Source organism: Colletotrichum fructicola, assembly GCF_000319635.2.
Source record: "Colletotrichum fructicola Nara gc5 chromosome Unknown KSG_Nara_v1_contig02, whole genome shotgun sequence".
NCBI classification, from domain to species: Eukaryota; Fungi; Ascomycota; class Sordariomycetes; order Glomerellales; family Glomerellaceae; genus Colletotrichum; species Colletotrichum fructicola.
In genome coordinates, this window is record NW_027094052.1 from 3,318,635 (window position 1) to 3,335,936 (window position 17,302).

Below are 17,302 nucleotides of genomic sequence, written 5' to 3' on the forward strand. Positions count from 1 at the left end.
CCCTTTTTTCGTCCTCAACGGCGAAGCGAGTGCGTGTTGTGTGTCCGCAGTCTCCCTTGCGACCCCCTTACGACGCCTGGTGTAGATGGGCAACGACAATCTGCAAGAAAGAATAGTAGATCTTTGCTGCGACGCTTTTCTCCTCCTCTCGCCCCTTATTGACTTTCCCTCATTCACCGAGGGATGACCTCTTCCAACTTTGAAACGGGCATGGTGTGGTAGGGTCGTTTAGAAACCGAACATGCGGGAGAGGACCTCGAAGACGATGCCGCCAAAGACGACAAAACCGAGAAGGACTGGAAGAGGCCAGACGTTAGCGAAGCTCATGATGTGGTGATATAGGCGGGATCGAATTGGCTGCAAGGGTTGCTTCGACGCTGATAGGGGCACAACTACTCACTGAGCCAGATGGGAGAAATGGGCGACTTGGGAGTCTCCTTGACGCGCTTCTTGATCTGTTCCTCGGACTTGCCCATGCGGGCCTCGTTGTCCTTGGCGAACTTTGCGTTCGCGCGTCTTTGTTGGGGGGTTTGCGCCTGCACAAAAACCATTGTCAGCAAGCCGCCATCTTGGATCTTTGACGAATGTAGAGTTTCGGGCGGATTATATCGTGTGCTGGGATGTTCGAGATCTGCGTACCATTGTGGATTGTATGTGTGTGGTGTGGGTGTTAAGATGGGGAGAGGCGAGAGAAGAGCGGTGATGTCTGAATGCGACTTGTCGTTGTTGCAGTCAATCAGCTCGTCTTATGTACTGCAATGATGCGCAATGGCAGGCAACAACGCTGATCGTGTGAGGTGTGTTGTTCAATGGACTACAAGCTGGAGGAACGTGTCGAGAGAAGAGCAGGGAAGCCGGTTGAAGGGACAGATTGCGCGAGGGAGCTTTGGCACCTGCAGGTGGTTGAAGCTAATGTACCTACCTCCAATTCGTACAGTGTAATTAAGCGGCAGAAAGATGGCCTTGCGACGACGGGCCTCTGAGAGGGGGACATTACCTTTCGCCCTTCAGGACCTTCCCAAGTGGTCCCGGGCTCTCTCTGCCTTACACCGTTGTACCCACCCCAGTTCGGGACATGTGTCGTCAAAAGGGAATTCAATTACGGGGGGCCACCTGTTCGGTGCCAGGGGTGCCGAGGCCAGCTTTCAGTATCCAATCCAATCCGCCGCTACCGCTACCTACTGCGAGCTTGGGGGCCACATTTCAGGTGTGCGGCGCGAGTTCCTGCCACAGCGGGAACGCGGACAGGGAGCGCGTCTACCAAGTGAGATAGGTACCTTAGGTACCTGGGTTATGCGGGGTGGGATCGTTGGCGCGCACCGCCACAGATCGGCGCAGCGGCGCATTCAATTGAATCTTTTGATCGAGCAACGACACGGCGGTATACTGCACGTTTACGACAACGAGAACCGACGACACGATATCTGACGACGACCCGATTCGAACGAACAAAACAGATTGGGCGGAAGGATATTGGCAGAAGCCGAACACAACCAGAAAATCATCACCAATATGGCATCGCGCAACGGCGCAGCGATCCTCAGCAGAGCCCTCCGCACGCGGCGCACACCACAACTGCCCCGCGCAGCAGTCCGCTCCTACTCAACATCAGAAAGTGGCGAAAAGAGGCCATCGATAGTGGTAAGGTTGCTTTGCATCGCGTGGCCAGGCCCATTCCCATCTCAGAGCCCTAACACCGTCGCCGACAGGGCACCTTTTACAAGACCTTTACGAGACCCGTCCTCAAAGTTCTCTTGATGGCAACCCTTATATATCAGGTCGCCTACTGGGGCTGGACGACGCTGGAACAGGACGAGATCCGCGAAGAAAAGAAGAAGGAGATTGAGAGCCTCGAGGCCAAGGTCGCCGAACTGCAGACGAGCAAATAGGCGGATGGGAGCAATAGCATGAAACCAAAGAGCATCCCTCAAGAAATGTGATAGCTAGTAAGAGGGGAGGAACTCATGCCTGAGTACCTCAGGAATACTCGTCATCACCAGCTGAGAATTCAACATGCCTAGATTAGGTATGGATTCTTGAGTCTATGCAGGACATCCACAGGTCGCAAAGGATCAACACCTTTGTGAAAGTGCAGGGTCTGGTCGCATCAAGTTTCCCCCTCGCCCTGAAAAACGGGAAAGATGGCATGACGCAGAGGGGACCAAGGGTATTGAGATATCTCGGTTATAACTCTTCTATACTGTTGTGTGGATGCCACAGATGGTCTACATATCTCTTGAAACATTACAGATCCATCAATTTACGCACCTCCCAAACAGACCCATGCCTTTCCAACGCCGATGCCATGCAAAACTCCAAAAAAGAAACATCATTACACTGTACCGTCGTGCTCCCAGTTACCCCATACAGATTCGGCCGTCACTCTACACAAACATAAAGCATGTCTTGCATCGGTACCCCAACACATCTAGTCATCACAGCATGACTGTACCTAGAGTTCCTAGCATGAGGAATCCAAGCAGGCCCCAAGACACGGCTAATATTGCTGAAGCAGAGGGATTGTGGACCGCGCCGGGGTAATTGCATGTTAAGCCATCACCTTGAATAGCGTAGCTGGAGTTGAAGATGTCGTCGTCCGGCCCAGGGCAGTTGAAGCCCAAAGACGCAGGGCAGCTCTGTACCAAGTCGTAGCAGAGATAGTCGCATGGGAGGATCTCCCGATACGGTCCCGGCGCCACCATCTCGTCGATGAGAGGGTTCCTCGAGTGCTGGAAAACCCGCTTTTCGTATTTGCTCAATTGGTCGATCGGAAGAAGGGTGCCATTCGGGAAAGATTGGTTTACGTTTCGTACCAGTGAGAAGTTGGCCTCTGCAGCAGTGAAATCCTCGCAACGAGGGATCGTAACAGTACAGAGCCACTTCTTGTAGGCGATCTCGCAATCCGTACAGTTTCGAGCAAGTGAATACCGCTGGACGTCCGGTGCTTCACAGGCAACTTGCGCAAGCTGTTTCTGGAAATTGCCGTACATTTCCTTGGCGTAGTTGTCATAAAACTGCGCAAGTTGAGTGATGTTCATCTTGTTCGAGTTTGCCGGCACGGCATACTCCGTCTCGTTGCAGAATTGCAGGTCAGTGATGATCTTGCAATTTTCGCCTGATAACACGTTAGTGTGGTTTAATATTTGGAAAGCAGACAGACATACCGTCTTTGGTTTCAAACGGTGTCGCTTGGAACACTCGCCCACCACTGCCCGAACTGCCGCCTTCTTGTCGCTTCTTGGATGTCGAGTTGCCAGTGTGAACGAGGATGCCGTTGTAAAAGGCACTTGCGTTGAGGCCGTTGAAGAAGAACTGCTGCTTCGGCAGATTGCCCGCGCCTCTCGTGGTCATCACAGTACTGGCCAGATTCCCAAACTTGCCACCCGTCTTCGCAGCGATTTGAGCGTAATTTTCCAAACCGCACATGGAGCGCCGAACACCTTTGGTGGTGGGGTTGTCTCGATTCTCGACAAACATGATGAACGGCGGGCTCTGCGCCATGATCTCCTCGATGAGGGTATCATTGTGGGTATCGGTCAAATTCGCAGTGGTCAAGAGAGCCGCACTGGAATCACTGTCAACCCACAAGAGTTCGGAAGGGTTCTCGTCGAATTCGTGGAAATATCCGTCCGTCGATGCTGCGACGTCAAAGTTCCAGTCTCCAGTGAACTTCTCCGTATCCACCCCGGGAGCTGCAATCCCAACGAAGACGTCGCCTGTCGCGTTGGCCGTCAAGAACGCGGCGCCCTCTTCAAGTATCTCGACTGTTTGCAAGGACGAATTTTGCCCGGGGCCGGGTGACTGATTGTCCTTCGATGTAGAGACGTACATGGTAATCTGCGGGGGATCCGAGCCGGTATTGTTGGCTCCATGGCGAGGTTGAATGCACGTCGTTGCAGAGATGAACACCTTCCTGCCCTGAGCCTGCTGTCGGCGACGTAGTCCAACATTGTCCTCTGCGTCTAAAAGCGCGTCACCCGTTCCAACCAAATCATCTCCTGGGCCACCGGAGCCATTGCCCTTCTCGCGCGGTTCTACGACAAACGCATCGTCGGGCGTGTTATCAAAAAAGTTTGCGAACACGGAGATAGCCTCGAATACGAAGCTTTGCGTCGAGTTTGCCTGCACGTTGCGGTTGATCTTGACGTTGTTCACCAGTGCGGTCACTCCAGCGGGCGCCCTTCCAATGATGCTGCGGTCAAAGGCGGCGAATTCCGGCTCGTAGGCAGGTTCAAATTGGCTTCGTCTTTCGAGCGCATCGTCGGCTTCGATGGTGTCCAGAATGGGGTCGAATCCTTCGCTCAATTCTGCGGCAAGCGCAAAAGTGGGAGTGGAAAGCAAATAGTAGATGAGTAGTAGCAGCAGCGACGCAATCAGCGAGGCCGCCAGTCGCGATTGCAGTGGGCTGAGCTGCATTGTGAGGACATGCCCTCCAGGGGCAGATGCCTTTGAAGTTTGGGCGACGCGGCGGTTCGTCGTGGTGTCGGTTATCGTGTTTTCAAACGAGGACAAAGGTAGGGTCGAAAAGCGCAAAGCGTGTCGAATGGTCGCTCTCAGTGGTCGCAAATTGGCCGAGTCCTCCACTTCATTCCATCACCATGCGTCTAATCGATCAGCGAGTGTCGTCGAGCGGCTTTTCGAACGAGGGGAAAGCCACGAATTCGGTTAGATCTCGGGAGAGACCGTCGAGGGGAAACGAGAAACGGAGGCCGGTGAGGTTGAGGCGGGTAGGGTGAAGGGCGGCGGATTTGGGACAAGTGAAAAAGGTGCCTTTGTCGTTTTAGGGAGTTTCACATCCCAAACAGCTGAGAGGCGGCGTGGACCTTGCATTCCCTGGCGCCCCAAGCCTCTGAACCGGGCACGACACGCTGGAGATCACCCCCGGCTGAGGTAACCCGTCGGGCCCTACAGGCAGGGCAGTCAAGGCTCAGGGGCCCCAGTAGTGTGGGGGACCCCTTTCCGCGTCTCGGACTGCTCGGCCTGTCCACTGGGGCCATCCTCGCCTAGGTAGAGAGGTCCCTGAAAAACATACCCCCATGTCCTCCCAAGGCTAAGGAACGGAACGGGTTGAGGTGTTGCGGTCGGCATTCTGATCGGTCTTTATCTTCTTGGCATCCATAGTCACCAGCGGCTGTCCACTGACCAGAGTTCACGCTACACCACTTCGAATGCTGGCAGGCGTGCACAGGATGGTCCAGCCAGTCTTTCGGACTGCCGTGTCTGCACCAGACAGGCAAGAAAAGGGGAAGATACGTTCTGACAGGAACGCTGCATCTTCGGTCGTCATTGCCATACCCAAATGTCGTTCGGGTAATGGGCGTCAATTCCAACATATTTCGGCGTCAATGGGGCAACAAAATGACAGTGGGCAGCAGCACCAGCTAGTTCTCAAACACCAGTAATGCTCGAATAATCGTGCCAAATACAGCCCCCACAGCCCTGACTTGCGCTTAGGTTGCCAACGACAGTTAAGGTAGATGTTGAACACGGGAGAGCAGCACTGGCATGCGGCCAAAGCCAGGCCCTGGCGATTAAACGCCTGACGCTCACCCGACTTCCCTATTTCCCCGAGGGCACTCAAGTCTTCTAGTTGCCCAGGACAAAGAAACATGTCGTTTCTCGTGTGTCTCTTTGTCTATGAGCCACAACTGTCAAATCGAGACACTCGTCACATGTCTCTGCCGGCCTGCTAATCCAACGGATCAAGAACTGATAACAGGCTCGCTTGTCACACGATGCTTTAATCACATGGGGTACTCTCTAGTCCATTTCAAAGTCAATGACTCCGTATTCCGTAGCGTACAGATACTTTATCTGGGTGACAGGAACTTATCCAACCGTTCCGTCGCGGCCCTCGCGTTCCCGGGCCCTCGACCAAACCTGAAAAAGCCATCACCGTTGTCACGTGTATGGTTATGACAGCCTCTGAACCCCATCCCGTCATGTTTGTGCCTTGCGTCGCTGCTTCATGTCCTTTTGACTGGCTAGCGAATGCAACCGGGATGAGCGGGCTAGCTCTTTATTCGTCGTAGGTGGATCTCTCAAGGCAATCGACCTGCTTAATGAGCTGGCGCTATTGCGCATTTACTCGGCCTTGCCAGCCTGGGCGCGGAGGCCGGAGGCAGTGGAGCCAGTGAAGTACTTGGCAAGCATGGGAGAGAGGAAGGAGTTGAAGACGATGTCGGCGCCGCTGTTGGTTATTAGTGGTTGCCAAATCGGCTCGGAAGGGGCGGAACGTACCGGAAGACGGGCAGAGACAGCCACAGGAGGAAGACAAACTTGAAGGTGAAGTAGAAGGGGAACCAGTAAACGACGTTGACAAGGCTCTCAGCAACGCTGTATCATCTCGGTTAGCTCGAATTGTTCGTCAAGGGACAAGGAATACTGACGTGAAGAAGGCGAAGACGACCCAGTACTAGAACAACGGTCAGTAAGTTTGGCGCTGTGACAATTGCGGGGGAGATATTTGTGGACATACAGTCAGCCACTGGGTGTCGTCCTGCTTGTTCGCAGTGAACAGGGCGTTCAGGGAGTAGTAACCGGGAATGACGAAGCCGGCAATGTTGGTCAGAAGCTGACCGCCGAGGTTGAAGACGATGAGGAAGAAGTAGAGGGCGGCAACACCGACCACGGCGTAGGCCTTGGGGACGTTGGTCTGCTTCTCGAGGTTGTTAAGGGCGGGGTACTTGGACAGCTACCACACACGGGAGTCAGCACATGATTGTCGTGCAATCCGAGCAAGATGCAGGGGAAATTTTACCTCGCGATCGAGTTGACCGATGTAGTTCTGAACGCGATCCTGAGCAGACATGTTTGCGATTTGCGGCGAAAAGCTGTGTCGAGCAAGAGAGCTGTGCGTTAATGGGCTGTGATAAGGGTTAGGACAGGACAAGACAAAGAACGGCGAGGCCAGGTTGCAGGATCGAAGGACCCTGGCAAGCGAAGGACTCGATGCAGATCGGAAGAGGACGGATACGCACAGTACTTCGGGGTGGTTGGCGAGAGTAGTGGTAAGCAAAAAAGGCTTGGAAGCTATTGGCGATGTTAGACGGACAAATGTCTAGACGGGAGATTTGGAGTGTATGGGGTAGAATGACCTTGAGTATTTGCGTTGGAATTAGCAGGTGAAAGGGAAAGGTCCTGGATGACGACGTAACGTGTGCAGATCTAAGCCAGCAGGAATGGCACCAGGTGCCCTTGCGTTCAGAGCTTCTCTCGCTCGGGGCTAAAGATGGGGTTTCTTGGGAGGGGCACAGGCGCGAGACGAGAGGCGAAAGCGGGGAGCACACACAGCAAGCACAGAAGACAGCACAGCGCAGCACGGGCAGAACAGCGAGGTAGCACGCAACTATAGACTCTGGAGATCCAGAGGGAGGGAGGAGGGACGCAGAGACACAGAGGGCACAGTCACCCGCCGTTCAGCAGATGTGTTGTGGTAGGTAGGTTCAGCTTGGGCAGCATTGCTACTACCTATGGACGGGACGGTAAATATCGCCGGTATTGCAATGTCTATTGCCATGTACATCCAAACAACCCGCACAGCAACAGCGTCGTCTTCGTAACCACCCCGCCCGCCAGACTTTATGTGCCGATGAAAAAATGCCTTGGGGATCCATGTCTTGGCTGTTAGCGGCTACTTCTGAGCCTTTGGCTCGAAGGGTGTCAGATTCCGTGATTCCTCAGTGCTCTGCTATGCTTTGCTTGGGTTGGTGCCGCCGAGCGATAAGATAAGCACTTCATGTCCATGCCTTGCCTATTGCTTGAGGACTTTGCACACCGCAGACAGGTGGTTCCTGCTAAGCGGCTTACCTAATACGAGGGCGCCTTAAGGCCAGCAAGGACTGCGACAAAACACAGAGGCACTGGTGGAAGGAACACTACCTACACTAGGTAAGAAGCGGGCGTGGTGGGGATCATGGATGGTCTTGTTTTGCTGCCTGACCTGCCAGGCGTCCGGAGCTGTGTCAAGCTTCAAATCAGTACGGCCCCTGATTGGCTCATCAGGCGGTTGTTTTCCCGCCATGGAACAAAGCACGCACCTTCGACACACTGGAGGGACGCAAAAGACGGAGGGGAGAGAAAGACATCCATGTATTCCCCCACATCGTCAGCATCGGCCAATCGAAAAACAAAACAACAAACTCGGAGCTACGGCTCACGTGACTCCCAGCCAGTGTTTTCGGTGTTTCCAGCCACAGCCTAGCGTTGTCGAGACGACAACGTTTTGTCGTTTTGTCGGCAATCCTAAACAAACCCATCCATCCACACTTCCCCCGACCATATCCTTTATATCGACGCTCTCACCACAGCGCACCGCGCTTTTCCACCCTGCAGGGATTCGGATTGCTTTGCCGACTTCGACTCCTCCTTTTCTGCAACCTCATCTCTGTCCACTTTCTCTGCACGGCGCACCTTGCTTTCTTTCATTGTTTAGGGAGCCTGTCCTGCATGACCGTGTGTTGTTTTCGTCGCATAACAACAACTGCCAACGACAGAGCTGACGGATTATGGATCACGGTACGATCAACAACCCTTCTCATGCTCCTCCACGTCGAGAGCACGATTCTGCCATCTCTCCCCCGCTGATCACAAATGTAAACAGACCATCTCGCCCAAGCTCTGAGGGCCAAGAAGAGACCTCAATCCCGTGCTTCAACTGCTTCTGTTCACAGCATCTCCACCCAGCCGACCATGGAGCAACAATCCTTCGCCGACGCGCCAGAGCTGTACTCTGCACAATGGGTCAACAACGATCAACGGCAGCAGAGGAATCTCGCACCCGCGTCGCGGATAACTCCGGAGGAGCAGATGATGCTCCACGCCGCACAACACATGCACAACGCCCGCGATTACTCAATGTCCATGAGCCAGTCCAGCGCTGCCATGAACCATTCCATGTCATTCCAACAACACGCCATGCCTCGCCATCCTTTACCCTCCGAAAGCTTCGCCAACAACAGCTTTACCGAAGATAGCCAGCTGATGGACCGTGACGACGAAGATTCCATGGCTGGAGCCATGGGCATGCAAAAGTCCAGCTCTGCCAGATCTAGTGCCAATAACGAACTGGAAATGCGTCACCTCTTCACCGCCAACAAACACCGTGGCCTACAAGATGTTGCCAAGGAGCTTCACGGCAATGAGCGAGGCCCCAATTCCGAACGGACCCGACAGGTATTCGCCATGCTCTGGATCAACTCGGTATGCTCCAAGGGTAAAGGCTCCGTGCCTCGCGGCAGAGTCTATGCCAATTACGCGTCTCGATGTGCCACCGAGAGGATCACCGTCCTCAACCCGGCCAGCTTCGGTAAACTCGTCCGCGTCCTTTTCCCCGGCCTGAAGACTCGGCGTCTTGGTGTTCGTGGTGAATCTAAGTATCACTACGTCAACTTCACTCTGGTCGATGACCAGCCTGACCTCAGAGAGCCAGAGCCTCAGATCCCAATGGCCATTTCAGAACCCAGCCGTTCCCAGAGCTTCAGCACGGCTCCCACCAAGTCGCAACCTGCTAAAGCCGCTCTTCCCTCGCCAGATGCTGCCAAGCGGCCGGAGAGTCCTGCCCAAGCACCACAGGGGCACTCACGATCTCACAGCTTCTACAGCCATCCGAATGTGACCAGCGCGGATCATCTGAACACATCCACATCCAAAACATCGCTCCAATTTTCGTTTCCCTCCGAAGCGGATGAGGCCCTCCTCCAGTCCAACGAGCCTCTTGTGCTACCTCGCATGGAGCCCTTCCTACCCAACGGAACTGACCCGGATGCCGCGAAGAGCTTATCTGCCCTATACAGGTCGCATTGCACCTCACTAGTCGAATGTGTTCGTTACTGCAAGGAGAAGACCTTTTTCCATCTCTACACATCCTTCCAGGGCACATTAACCATGCCGGTGCAGAAGTTGCTTGGCAACCCAGCTCTCGCCCCTTGGATTGAGGAATGCGACTTCATCCTTTACCAGCGCATGCTTAGAATCATCTCCGGGTTGACACTTCAGGTCGTGCCCAAGCCTGTCTTGGACACTTTGCGCAACATTTCAGAGCGCCTCGTGCCTCATATTCGAGACGCTTTCCAGGGACAACCGCACCACGTCATTCGAGCGAAAGAAGCACCGGCAACTATTTTCGCAGCCCTGCTCGACCGCGCGTTGAGAGTCAACCTGACTGCTCACGCAGCAGCCAACATGCTTTCGAACCCAGCCAACCGCGATCAAATGTACCTCGATTGGATCACGATGGTCCGTGTACGCAAGGTCGCCGAATGTGTGCCTACACGTGGCATGGACGATCTCGTCAACCTTTTAGTATCCGAACTTCGCGATCTTCTCAACCCGATGAACGTGCCTTGGGAGGTGGAATGTCTGACAGTTTATGGCGACATTGCTTTGAGGAACGGTCGCCAGCCTGGAGCTGAGGGCACTGCGGATGCGAACGGCCAGAATGTCTTGGAGCGCTGGGTCGGCTTCCTCAAGTCGTTGCCGACACGGTTCCCCTACGCGTCACATACGGAGATTGTTTACTGCGTGCAAAGAGTCGGTACAGCAGTGATGCGGGATCTCACAATGGCTCAGGGCAAGAGTTTCGGCTCTTGGTGGGTGACAAAGTGCTGGATCGATGAGATGACTTGCTTCCTTGCTGAGCAGGGTGGTTTCCTCAACATGAAGACTTCGGGCGCATCAGCGATTGCCGCCAACCCCCAATTGACGGGACAAGAGACGAGCAGGCAAGGATCCCGTTACAGCACGGGGAGCGAAGAGTTCAACTTCTCCAACCTCCCTCAAGCGCAGCCGGACAAGGCGCCATTCCCTCCATCAAACAGCCAGGGACAAGTCGACTCGGCTGGGATGACGGGCGGCAGCAACCCTGACGATAGCGGAATCGGCATCCGCACACCGGAGGAGGACTTCCCCATGGACAAGTACACTTTCTCGCACTCGGAGGTCAACCAAGCACTGCTTGCAAACGCTGAGCTGCAGCAATAACGAAGGAGAGTTGGAATATAGTCGCACCTGGTAAACCAGGTGTCATGTATCGATAGTCATCTGCCAGGCGGCCTCTCGACGGGGCTTGATGCCGGAGGAGGACTGTCGAGTGCAGTGTGATGACGATGGCACGACTGGACGATTGTATGAGCGTGGGAAAAGCTCTTGCCATTTGGTACGGAGTCGTTTATGAGTTCTGCGCCTGTTCTACTAGACCGGGGTTTTGGGTTCTGGATTCTGCTTTGGGTGTTTTGACGTTCCTTTTATGGCGATGAGGACGGCGATGGCATTTGCATTTGGTGCTCGCGGGTTGCTATACCAATTCGTTTCTGGTCCGGGGCATGGGCATTTGATTATACGTTTATCTAGTGGTAATACAACCCGGCAGGGAGAGCATTGAAGAAGAGTTACAAGTATCATCCTTCACAGTTTACGTTACCGAGTCTTGTTCGGAGACTGTACTTCCAGCGTAGGTGAGAATCTAGCATAATGTTCGCAATCGTATGGCCCAATGGGATCATAAGCAGAGAGACCTATCAACAAAAAGACGCTAACCACTACGGGGATACCATGGTCAAATGGCCAGCACTTATCTTCGACTGAGGGTATACATGGGTGCACATATGGCTAAGCTGGTGGGTTCCAATCTTGAGCCTTGCCAGAGGAAGTTGGACAAACATCGATTTCCAGCGTTGCGTTGCAGCAGCGTCAAAGGCGGTTATTGAACGGGGCGAGGGACCCCCGTCTGTCACTGTGTAGTGTGCCTCATTCGTCATTGGGTTGTCCCTGATTCGCTACCCCCGCGCGCTGCCGGGATTATGCAACTAAAAGTTTTCTTTGCGAGCGGTTTCATAGGCTGGCTCTTCAGTGTTCACCACAGCCTGCAGGTGGAGTGGCGGCCAGAGACAGCGAGGAGGCTTAAACATCAAAAGGTACCGGACTTTCGTTCTGCCCCGTGGGGGATGTTGGACAGGAGAGACTTAGAGAATTCAAGGTGCATTTTGGACACGGCTGCCAAACGGCAGAAGGGGCTGGATATGCCTCTTTGCAGAGGCTGGGCTGGAAATTGCAGCAACAGAAGAGTCAGTAAGCTTATGCGTATGACTCAGACAAAGAAATTGTCACGGATAGAGGCTGCCACGGATAGACTGCCCAATTCAGATTCCTCGGCCCTGTTCTTGCATGAGGAATAGCTGTAGACGGCGTGCAGGGTGTATTTGCAGCGGTTGTCACAGCGGCATCAAGGGCTACTCGACTAGGAGGAAATGCAATACAGGCTTGCGCAGTCCTCGGGTAGGGTGACGAAAGTGAGCCGTCCTTCAGAGCAAGGCCCTCTGTATCTGTTCGGCAAGCTTTGAGCAGCAGGCAGCGCGGCACTGGGTCGGTATTGAAGATTCGGGCCCGCCTCCGATGTTCCGGAAGCGCAAAATCTGGTAGCTGCGACTTGGACAGGCGTCGCCGATTTCGTCGCTGTGCTCCACATCCCACTTTCGTCCCATCTCGGTCACCTTGGATCTAGTCCAATTCAATTCAATCCACCGCAACACTTCTTGAAGCCGTTTATCCCACCACCGTTGACACCCTCAACTTTTTCTCTCACCTACTTGTCCATACTAGCTGAAACATTGCTGCTGCCTCACACGCAAATCTCACCGAAGATACTTGCTCGAGGGTTGACGACCCAGTCCAACCGTCGCCATTCATTTTTTCTGATCTGTTTTTTCCCGCACTTTACGGACCACAGCGCCCCTCCCCCGCGACCCTGTGAGTAGAGTCATACTCACTAAAACACCAGCCACTTTTGCGCCTGCACATTGCAATTGAGGCATCATGAGTAGCCAACCCATAGCAAACACCTCCAACAACGGCTGGGTGGTGCAAAAGTTTGGTGGCACCAGCGTGGGAAAGTTTCCCGACAAGGTATTTCTCAGTCTGCATCGTTACTATTGCTGCAAACGCTGACTCGATGTGTGTCCCTATAGATCGCCACGGATATTGTCCGGTAAGACGGAACATCCGCGTGTGAAATGAAGACTCCTACTGACTTTGATGCAGAGCGAGCCTCGCTAAGAACAAGGTCGTTGTCGTCTGCTCGGCAAGAAGCACGGGCAAGAAGGTTGAGGGCACCACCAGCCGGTGAGTCACTCAGCGTGCCAGCCGATCCTAGCTTGCTCACTGATTTTGGAAGACTCCTGGGCGTGTACAACAAGCTCAAAGGCATCGCAGCTGCCACGAATACCGAGGAGGTTCAGAATGACCTCATGGGCCAGGCCAGAGGTCTAATTGACGACATCACTAATGACCATGTTTCTGCCGTCAAGACCTTCATCAAGAACCCAGAACTGCAGGCATCACTGGACCAAGAGATCCGGGATGAGTGCCAAGAACTGGTTGAATACATCGTGGCCGCAAGGAGATTTAACCTCGAAGTGAACGCGAGATCGAAAGACAGATGCATCAGCTTCGGCGAGAAGCTCAGCTGTAGATTTATGGCCGCGTTACTGAAAGATCTGGTGAGGAAACTGCCCATTTCTGCGTCATGAGAGTGAGGCTAATTCTCTCACAGGGTGTCGCTGCAGAATATGTGGACCTCAGCGATGCGTTCCACTATGATGCCTCCTCTCGCCTGGATCAGAGCTTCTACCAAGAGGCGGCCACCGTACTGCGGAAAAAGATCTCGGCATGTGAAGACAGAGTGCCGGTCGTTACCGGGTTCTTTGGCAATGTCCCGGGCAGCCTGATTGACGGCGACATTGGCCGTGGCTACACTGACCTCTGCGCAGCCCTTTGCGCAGTCGGCCTCAAGGCGGATGAGCTGCAGGTGTGGAAGGAAGTTGACGGAATCTTCACTGCGGACCCCACCAAAGTTCCCACGGCGAGGTTGCTGCATTCCATCACCCCGTCCGAGGCGGCGGAGTTGACATTCTACGGCTCCGAAGTCATCCACCACCTCACCATGGACCAGGTCATCCACGCGTCGCCCCCTATTCCCATCCGCATCAAGAATGTCAAGAACCCGAGAGGAGTTGGAACCATTGTCATTCCCGACCCCATTCTCACGGCTGGCCACCAGATCCAGCGTTCCAAGCCCTCAGATCCTTCTCTCATTCAGAAGCCCAAGAGGCCAACAGCCGTCACCATCAAGGACAAGATCTCCGTCATCAACGTCCACTCAAACAAGCGCTCCATCTCCCATGGCTTCTTCGCGAGAGTCTTCTCCATCCTGGACAAGAACCAGATCTCGGTTGATCTCATCTCCACCAGTGAGGTGCATGTCTCCATGGCTATCCACGCTGGAAACTCAGAGGGCGGCAGCTTCGACAGGGCACGGAAGGAGCTGGAAGACTGCGGCGATGTCAGCGTTCTTCACGACATGGCTATCCTGAGTCTGGTCGGTGCGGAAATGAAGAACATGATCGGTATCGCCGGACGCATGTTCTCTACACTAGGAGAGCACAATGTCAACTTGGAGATGATTTCACAAGGTAAGCTTATCCCGAGACAGGTCTCACGATGTTGTTATTGACTTTGAATCTAGGTGCCAGCGAGATCAACATCTCTTGCGTCATTGAGGCCCGGGACGCCACCCGCGCCATGAACATTCTGCACACAAATCTGTTTACTTTCCTCGATTAGACTAGTCGTGTCTTTGCATAGTCATGGAGCGAGACATGTCCTTTTGGATCAAGGTATATAGACACACTTCATTCTCGTATGGGGATATATTGATTGGAGCACAAGTTTGCATGTTGGATTCAGCCAAAACAGACAGGGATGTAGAGCATGGTTTGGAAAATGCAAGATAACATTGATTGACACCGATACGCCCAGCACCGATTTTTGTGCAACGGTCCCGAAGTTGGGGTTGTTTCTCCATCATTCACGGATCAGCATACATCAGGAAGTGACCAATCGTTCAGTATTTCTATATGGAGATGTCAGGAGATAACTATCCAGTATTATGTTATCCATGATTCGAGATCTTGCATCGCCGGCCAACACCCCAGTAACCGCACTTAGGTGAAGGTAAATATTTACCAGTCGAGGCCGAGGTCGGCGTAGTGGGGTACAGTGTCGGGCAGACTCGTTGCACACCGTACAGCCCCGCCACCAGACCCCTGTATTTCCGATAAGATAAGCAGCTGGAAGGATCCACCGTCAACACCAACCGTCTTGGATTGTCACGTCTTTCCTTGCGATCACTTCCCATCCTCAACTACACCATCAACCAAAACGTCGACCCCTAAATCCTCAACAAGGACATCAACCGCCGAATTTTCGACCAAACCATTTCCTATACTCTGCGACATATTCAAATTAACACTCCTCACGAACCCCCCGAAAAAGTCGCCAAGATGCCGAAAGCAGAGGTCGGGTCGGTCAAGTACCTGAACAACAAGATGAAGATGAAGGGCCTGCAACGCCTGCGATGGTACTGCACACCTTGCGAAAAGCAAACCCGTGATGAGAATTCCTTTAAGCAGCATTGCCTGTCCGAATCGCACGTCCGGAAGCTCCTCCTCGTCGGCGAAGACCCCAAGAAGTTCCTCAACGAGTATAGCAACCAGTTCCTCCGCGACTTCATTCAGCTGCTCCGCACCGGTCACGGCGAGAAGCAGGTTCATATCAACCACTTCTACCAAGAGTACATCGCCAACAAGGAGCACGTCCACATGAACGCGACGAAATGGCCCAGCTTGACCGAGTTTGCGAAACACCTGGGCAGGGAGGGCATCTGTCGCGTTGAGGAGACGGAGAAAGGCCTTCACATTGCCTGGATCGACAACTCTCCCGAGGCGCTCAAGAGACAAGAAGCACTCCGAAGGAAAGAGGCGCAGGATCGAGGAAACGAAGAGGTCGAGCAGATGATGATTCGGGAGCAAATAAAGCGTGCGCAGAAGCAGGCTGAAGCGAGGGGGGAGAAGGACGAGAAGGATGAGGACAAGGAAAAGGGGCTTCAGCGCGCTGAGGGGGAGAAGATATCGCTGTCGTTTGGGGCCAAACCCAAGGCTGAGCCGTCCAAAACCGAATCCCCTGACGCGTCTGGGTCCGCGACGCCCCCCGTAGCGGCAGAAAAGCCGGCAGAGAAACCTGCGGAGAAGCCTTCATTAGGCGGCATTTCACTCAAGATGACGGCCAAGCCGGAGAAGAAGAACGTCTTCGCGCAAGCCAAGAAGAATGCGCTGGCTGGTGGCGCGAAGAAGTCGGCCTTCGAGCAGCCCAAGAAGATGAGCGAGGCCGAGAGAATCATGAAAGAGGACATGGAAAGGATGGAAAAGAAGAGGCCGAGGGAGGGTTCCGGGTTTGGAGGGTTCTCGTGTAAGAAGCAGAAGACGGACCAACGGTGAGACGTCATGAATTCACCGCGTTTGTTTTAGGGGCGGACCGGCGTTTTGGGTTGAGGACTGCGGCATCATATCATACAACGGACAGGATATGTTACAGGGCGATTTCAGATACCATTGCGAATTGATTCATCTAATGTGAGTCTTGCCTTGACTCCATGCCGACCTTCTTAATTCCCCCTAAACGCCGAATACCAAGTATAATGATTCCTTTTCTTTCTTTTCCCGACCCGATTACTACGTCCTTTAGTTATCAACCTCGGTCTCCGTTCCATCGCGTCTGAAAAAATCAGTCAGTATATAGTTCCACCAAATGCCCTCCGGGAATAGAGAGCAGCAGCCTCGTGCACATACGGGATGTAGCGTATCCTATACTCCTCCTCGAGTGTCGTCCGAATCTCGTCGGGGAGCTGGCCAGACACCTTGATGGCGTAGACGCCGCGGACGTAGTTGTCGAGGCGCTGCCACTTGGCGACCCAGGAGCGTCCGGGGTCCTTGAGGGAGATGAGGCCCTCAAAGACCTGGGACGTGCAGCTCTCGATCTGGTCCTGCGAGCCGGCGAGGTGGAGGAACTCTTCGCAGTTGGGGCAGCCTTCGTCGCGGAATTTCTGGGAGAGGGGATGTGACGTTAGCTGGGATGCTTTTTTCTCATTGCGACCGAAGTCGCCATTGTCGTTTTCTCTTTTTTCGAGGTGGCTAACGTACGGAGTAGGTCAAGACGATGGAGCAGACCATGCAGGCGCGCAGGTAGCGCTGCTGGTTGGGGTTGACGTAGTTATCACTCGACATCTTGGCGAATCGGCGGGTTGAGAACGGAGAGACTCGCGGGTAGGAGGAGAGCAGATCGTGTTCGTCGTGAAGGTGTCGTCGCGCTCGAAGCTGGCTTTCTCGATAGGAAGTTGGAGGCGGTAGGCGGCTTCACTTGGGGAGCCAACCACCTACCTAGTTGCATATGCATTTAAAGGGGCGTCATGTCT

At 53.9% G+C, this 17,302-nt stretch overlaps 8 protein-coding genes across 8 annotated transcripts; 4 read left to right on the forward strand and 4 right to left on the reverse strand.

Moving 5' to 3' along the window:
* Positions 1 to 228: 228 nt before the first annotated feature.
* CGGC5_v003668 (uncharacterized protein) lies at positions 229 to 642 on the reverse strand (the record flags this gene model as incomplete). The annotated part of the gene is made up of 3 exons (XM_032033765.1): positions 229 to 296; positions 401 to 536; positions 640 to 642. The coding sequence occupies 3 exons, from the start codon at positions 640 to 642 to the stop codon at positions 229 to 231; spliced, it is 207 nt and encodes a 68-aa protein (XP_031887077.1).
* Positions 643 to 1,512: 870 nt separating this feature from the next.
* Positions 1,513 to 1,889, forward strand: CGGC5_v003669 (uncharacterized protein; the record flags this gene model as incomplete). Its single annotated transcript, XM_032033764.1, has 2 exons — positions 1,513 to 1,641; positions 1,710 to 1,889. 2 exons carry the CDS (start codon positions 1,513 to 1,515, stop codon positions 1,887 to 1,889), a joined length of 309 nt encoding a protein of 102 aa, XP_031887076.1.
* Positions 1,890 to 2,435: 546 nt separating this feature from the next.
* ehs1 (Calcium influx-promoting protein ehs1) lies at positions 2,436 to 4,416 on the reverse strand (the record flags this gene model as incomplete). The annotated part of the gene is made up of 2 exons (XM_032033763.1): positions 2,436 to 3,115; positions 3,165 to 4,416. The coding sequence occupies 2 exons, from the start codon at positions 4,414 to 4,416 to the stop codon at positions 2,436 to 2,438; spliced, it is 1,932 nt and encodes a 643-aa protein (XP_031887075.1).
* Positions 4,417 to 6,084: 1,668 nt separating this feature from the next.
* Positions 6,085 to 8,023, reverse strand: yop-1 (the record flags this gene model as incomplete). The annotated part of the gene is made up of 8 exons (XM_032033762.1): positions 6,085 to 6,190; positions 6,241 to 6,336; positions 6,390 to 6,415; positions 6,479 to 6,694; positions 6,761 to 6,866; positions 6,981 to 7,032; positions 7,098 to 7,140; positions 7,886 to 8,023. The coding sequence occupies 8 exons, from the start codon at positions 8,021 to 8,023 to the stop codon at positions 6,085 to 6,087; spliced, it is 783 nt and encodes a 260-aa protein (XP_031887074.1).
* A 484-nt stretch (positions 8,024 to 8,507) lies between these two features.
* RFX1 (Transcriptional regulator RFX1) lies at positions 8,508 to 10,980 on the forward strand (the record flags this gene model as incomplete). Its single annotated transcript, XM_032033761.1, has 2 exons — positions 8,508 to 8,517; positions 8,603 to 10,980. 2 exons carry the CDS (start codon positions 8,508 to 8,510, stop codon positions 10,978 to 10,980), a joined length of 2,388 nt encoding a protein of 795 aa, XP_031887073.1.
* Positions 10,981 to 12,810: 1,830 nt separating this feature from the next.
* Positions 12,811 to 14,616, forward strand: FUB3 (Aspartate kinase FUB3; the record flags this gene model as incomplete). The annotated part of the gene is made up of 6 exons (XM_032033760.1): positions 12,811 to 12,900; positions 12,963 to 12,982; positions 13,036 to 13,116; positions 13,169 to 13,493; positions 13,547 to 14,465; positions 14,519 to 14,616. The coding sequence occupies 6 exons, from the start codon at positions 12,811 to 12,813 to the stop codon at positions 14,614 to 14,616; spliced, it is 1,533 nt and encodes a 510-aa protein (XP_031887072.1).
* Positions 14,617 to 15,335: 719 nt separating this feature from the next.
* On the forward strand, positions 15,336 to 16,328 carry CGGC5_v003674 (KIN17-like protein; the record flags this gene model as incomplete). Its single annotated transcript, XM_032033758.1, has 1 exon — positions 15,336 to 16,328. One exon carries the CDS (start codon positions 15,336 to 15,338, stop codon positions 16,326 to 16,328), a length of 993 nt encoding a protein of 330 aa, XP_031886863.1.
* Positions 16,329 to 16,571: 243 nt separating this feature from the next.
* Positions 16,572 to 17,114, reverse strand: trf-2 (Transcription elongation factor spt4; the record flags this gene model as incomplete). Its single annotated transcript, XM_032033757.1, has 3 exons — positions 16,572 to 16,605; positions 16,680 to 16,933; positions 17,031 to 17,114. The coding sequence occupies 3 exons, from the start codon at positions 17,112 to 17,114 to the stop codon at positions 16,572 to 16,574; spliced, it is 372 nt and encodes a 123-aa protein (XP_031886864.1).
* Between the last annotated feature and the right edge of the window lie 188 nt (positions 17,115 to 17,302).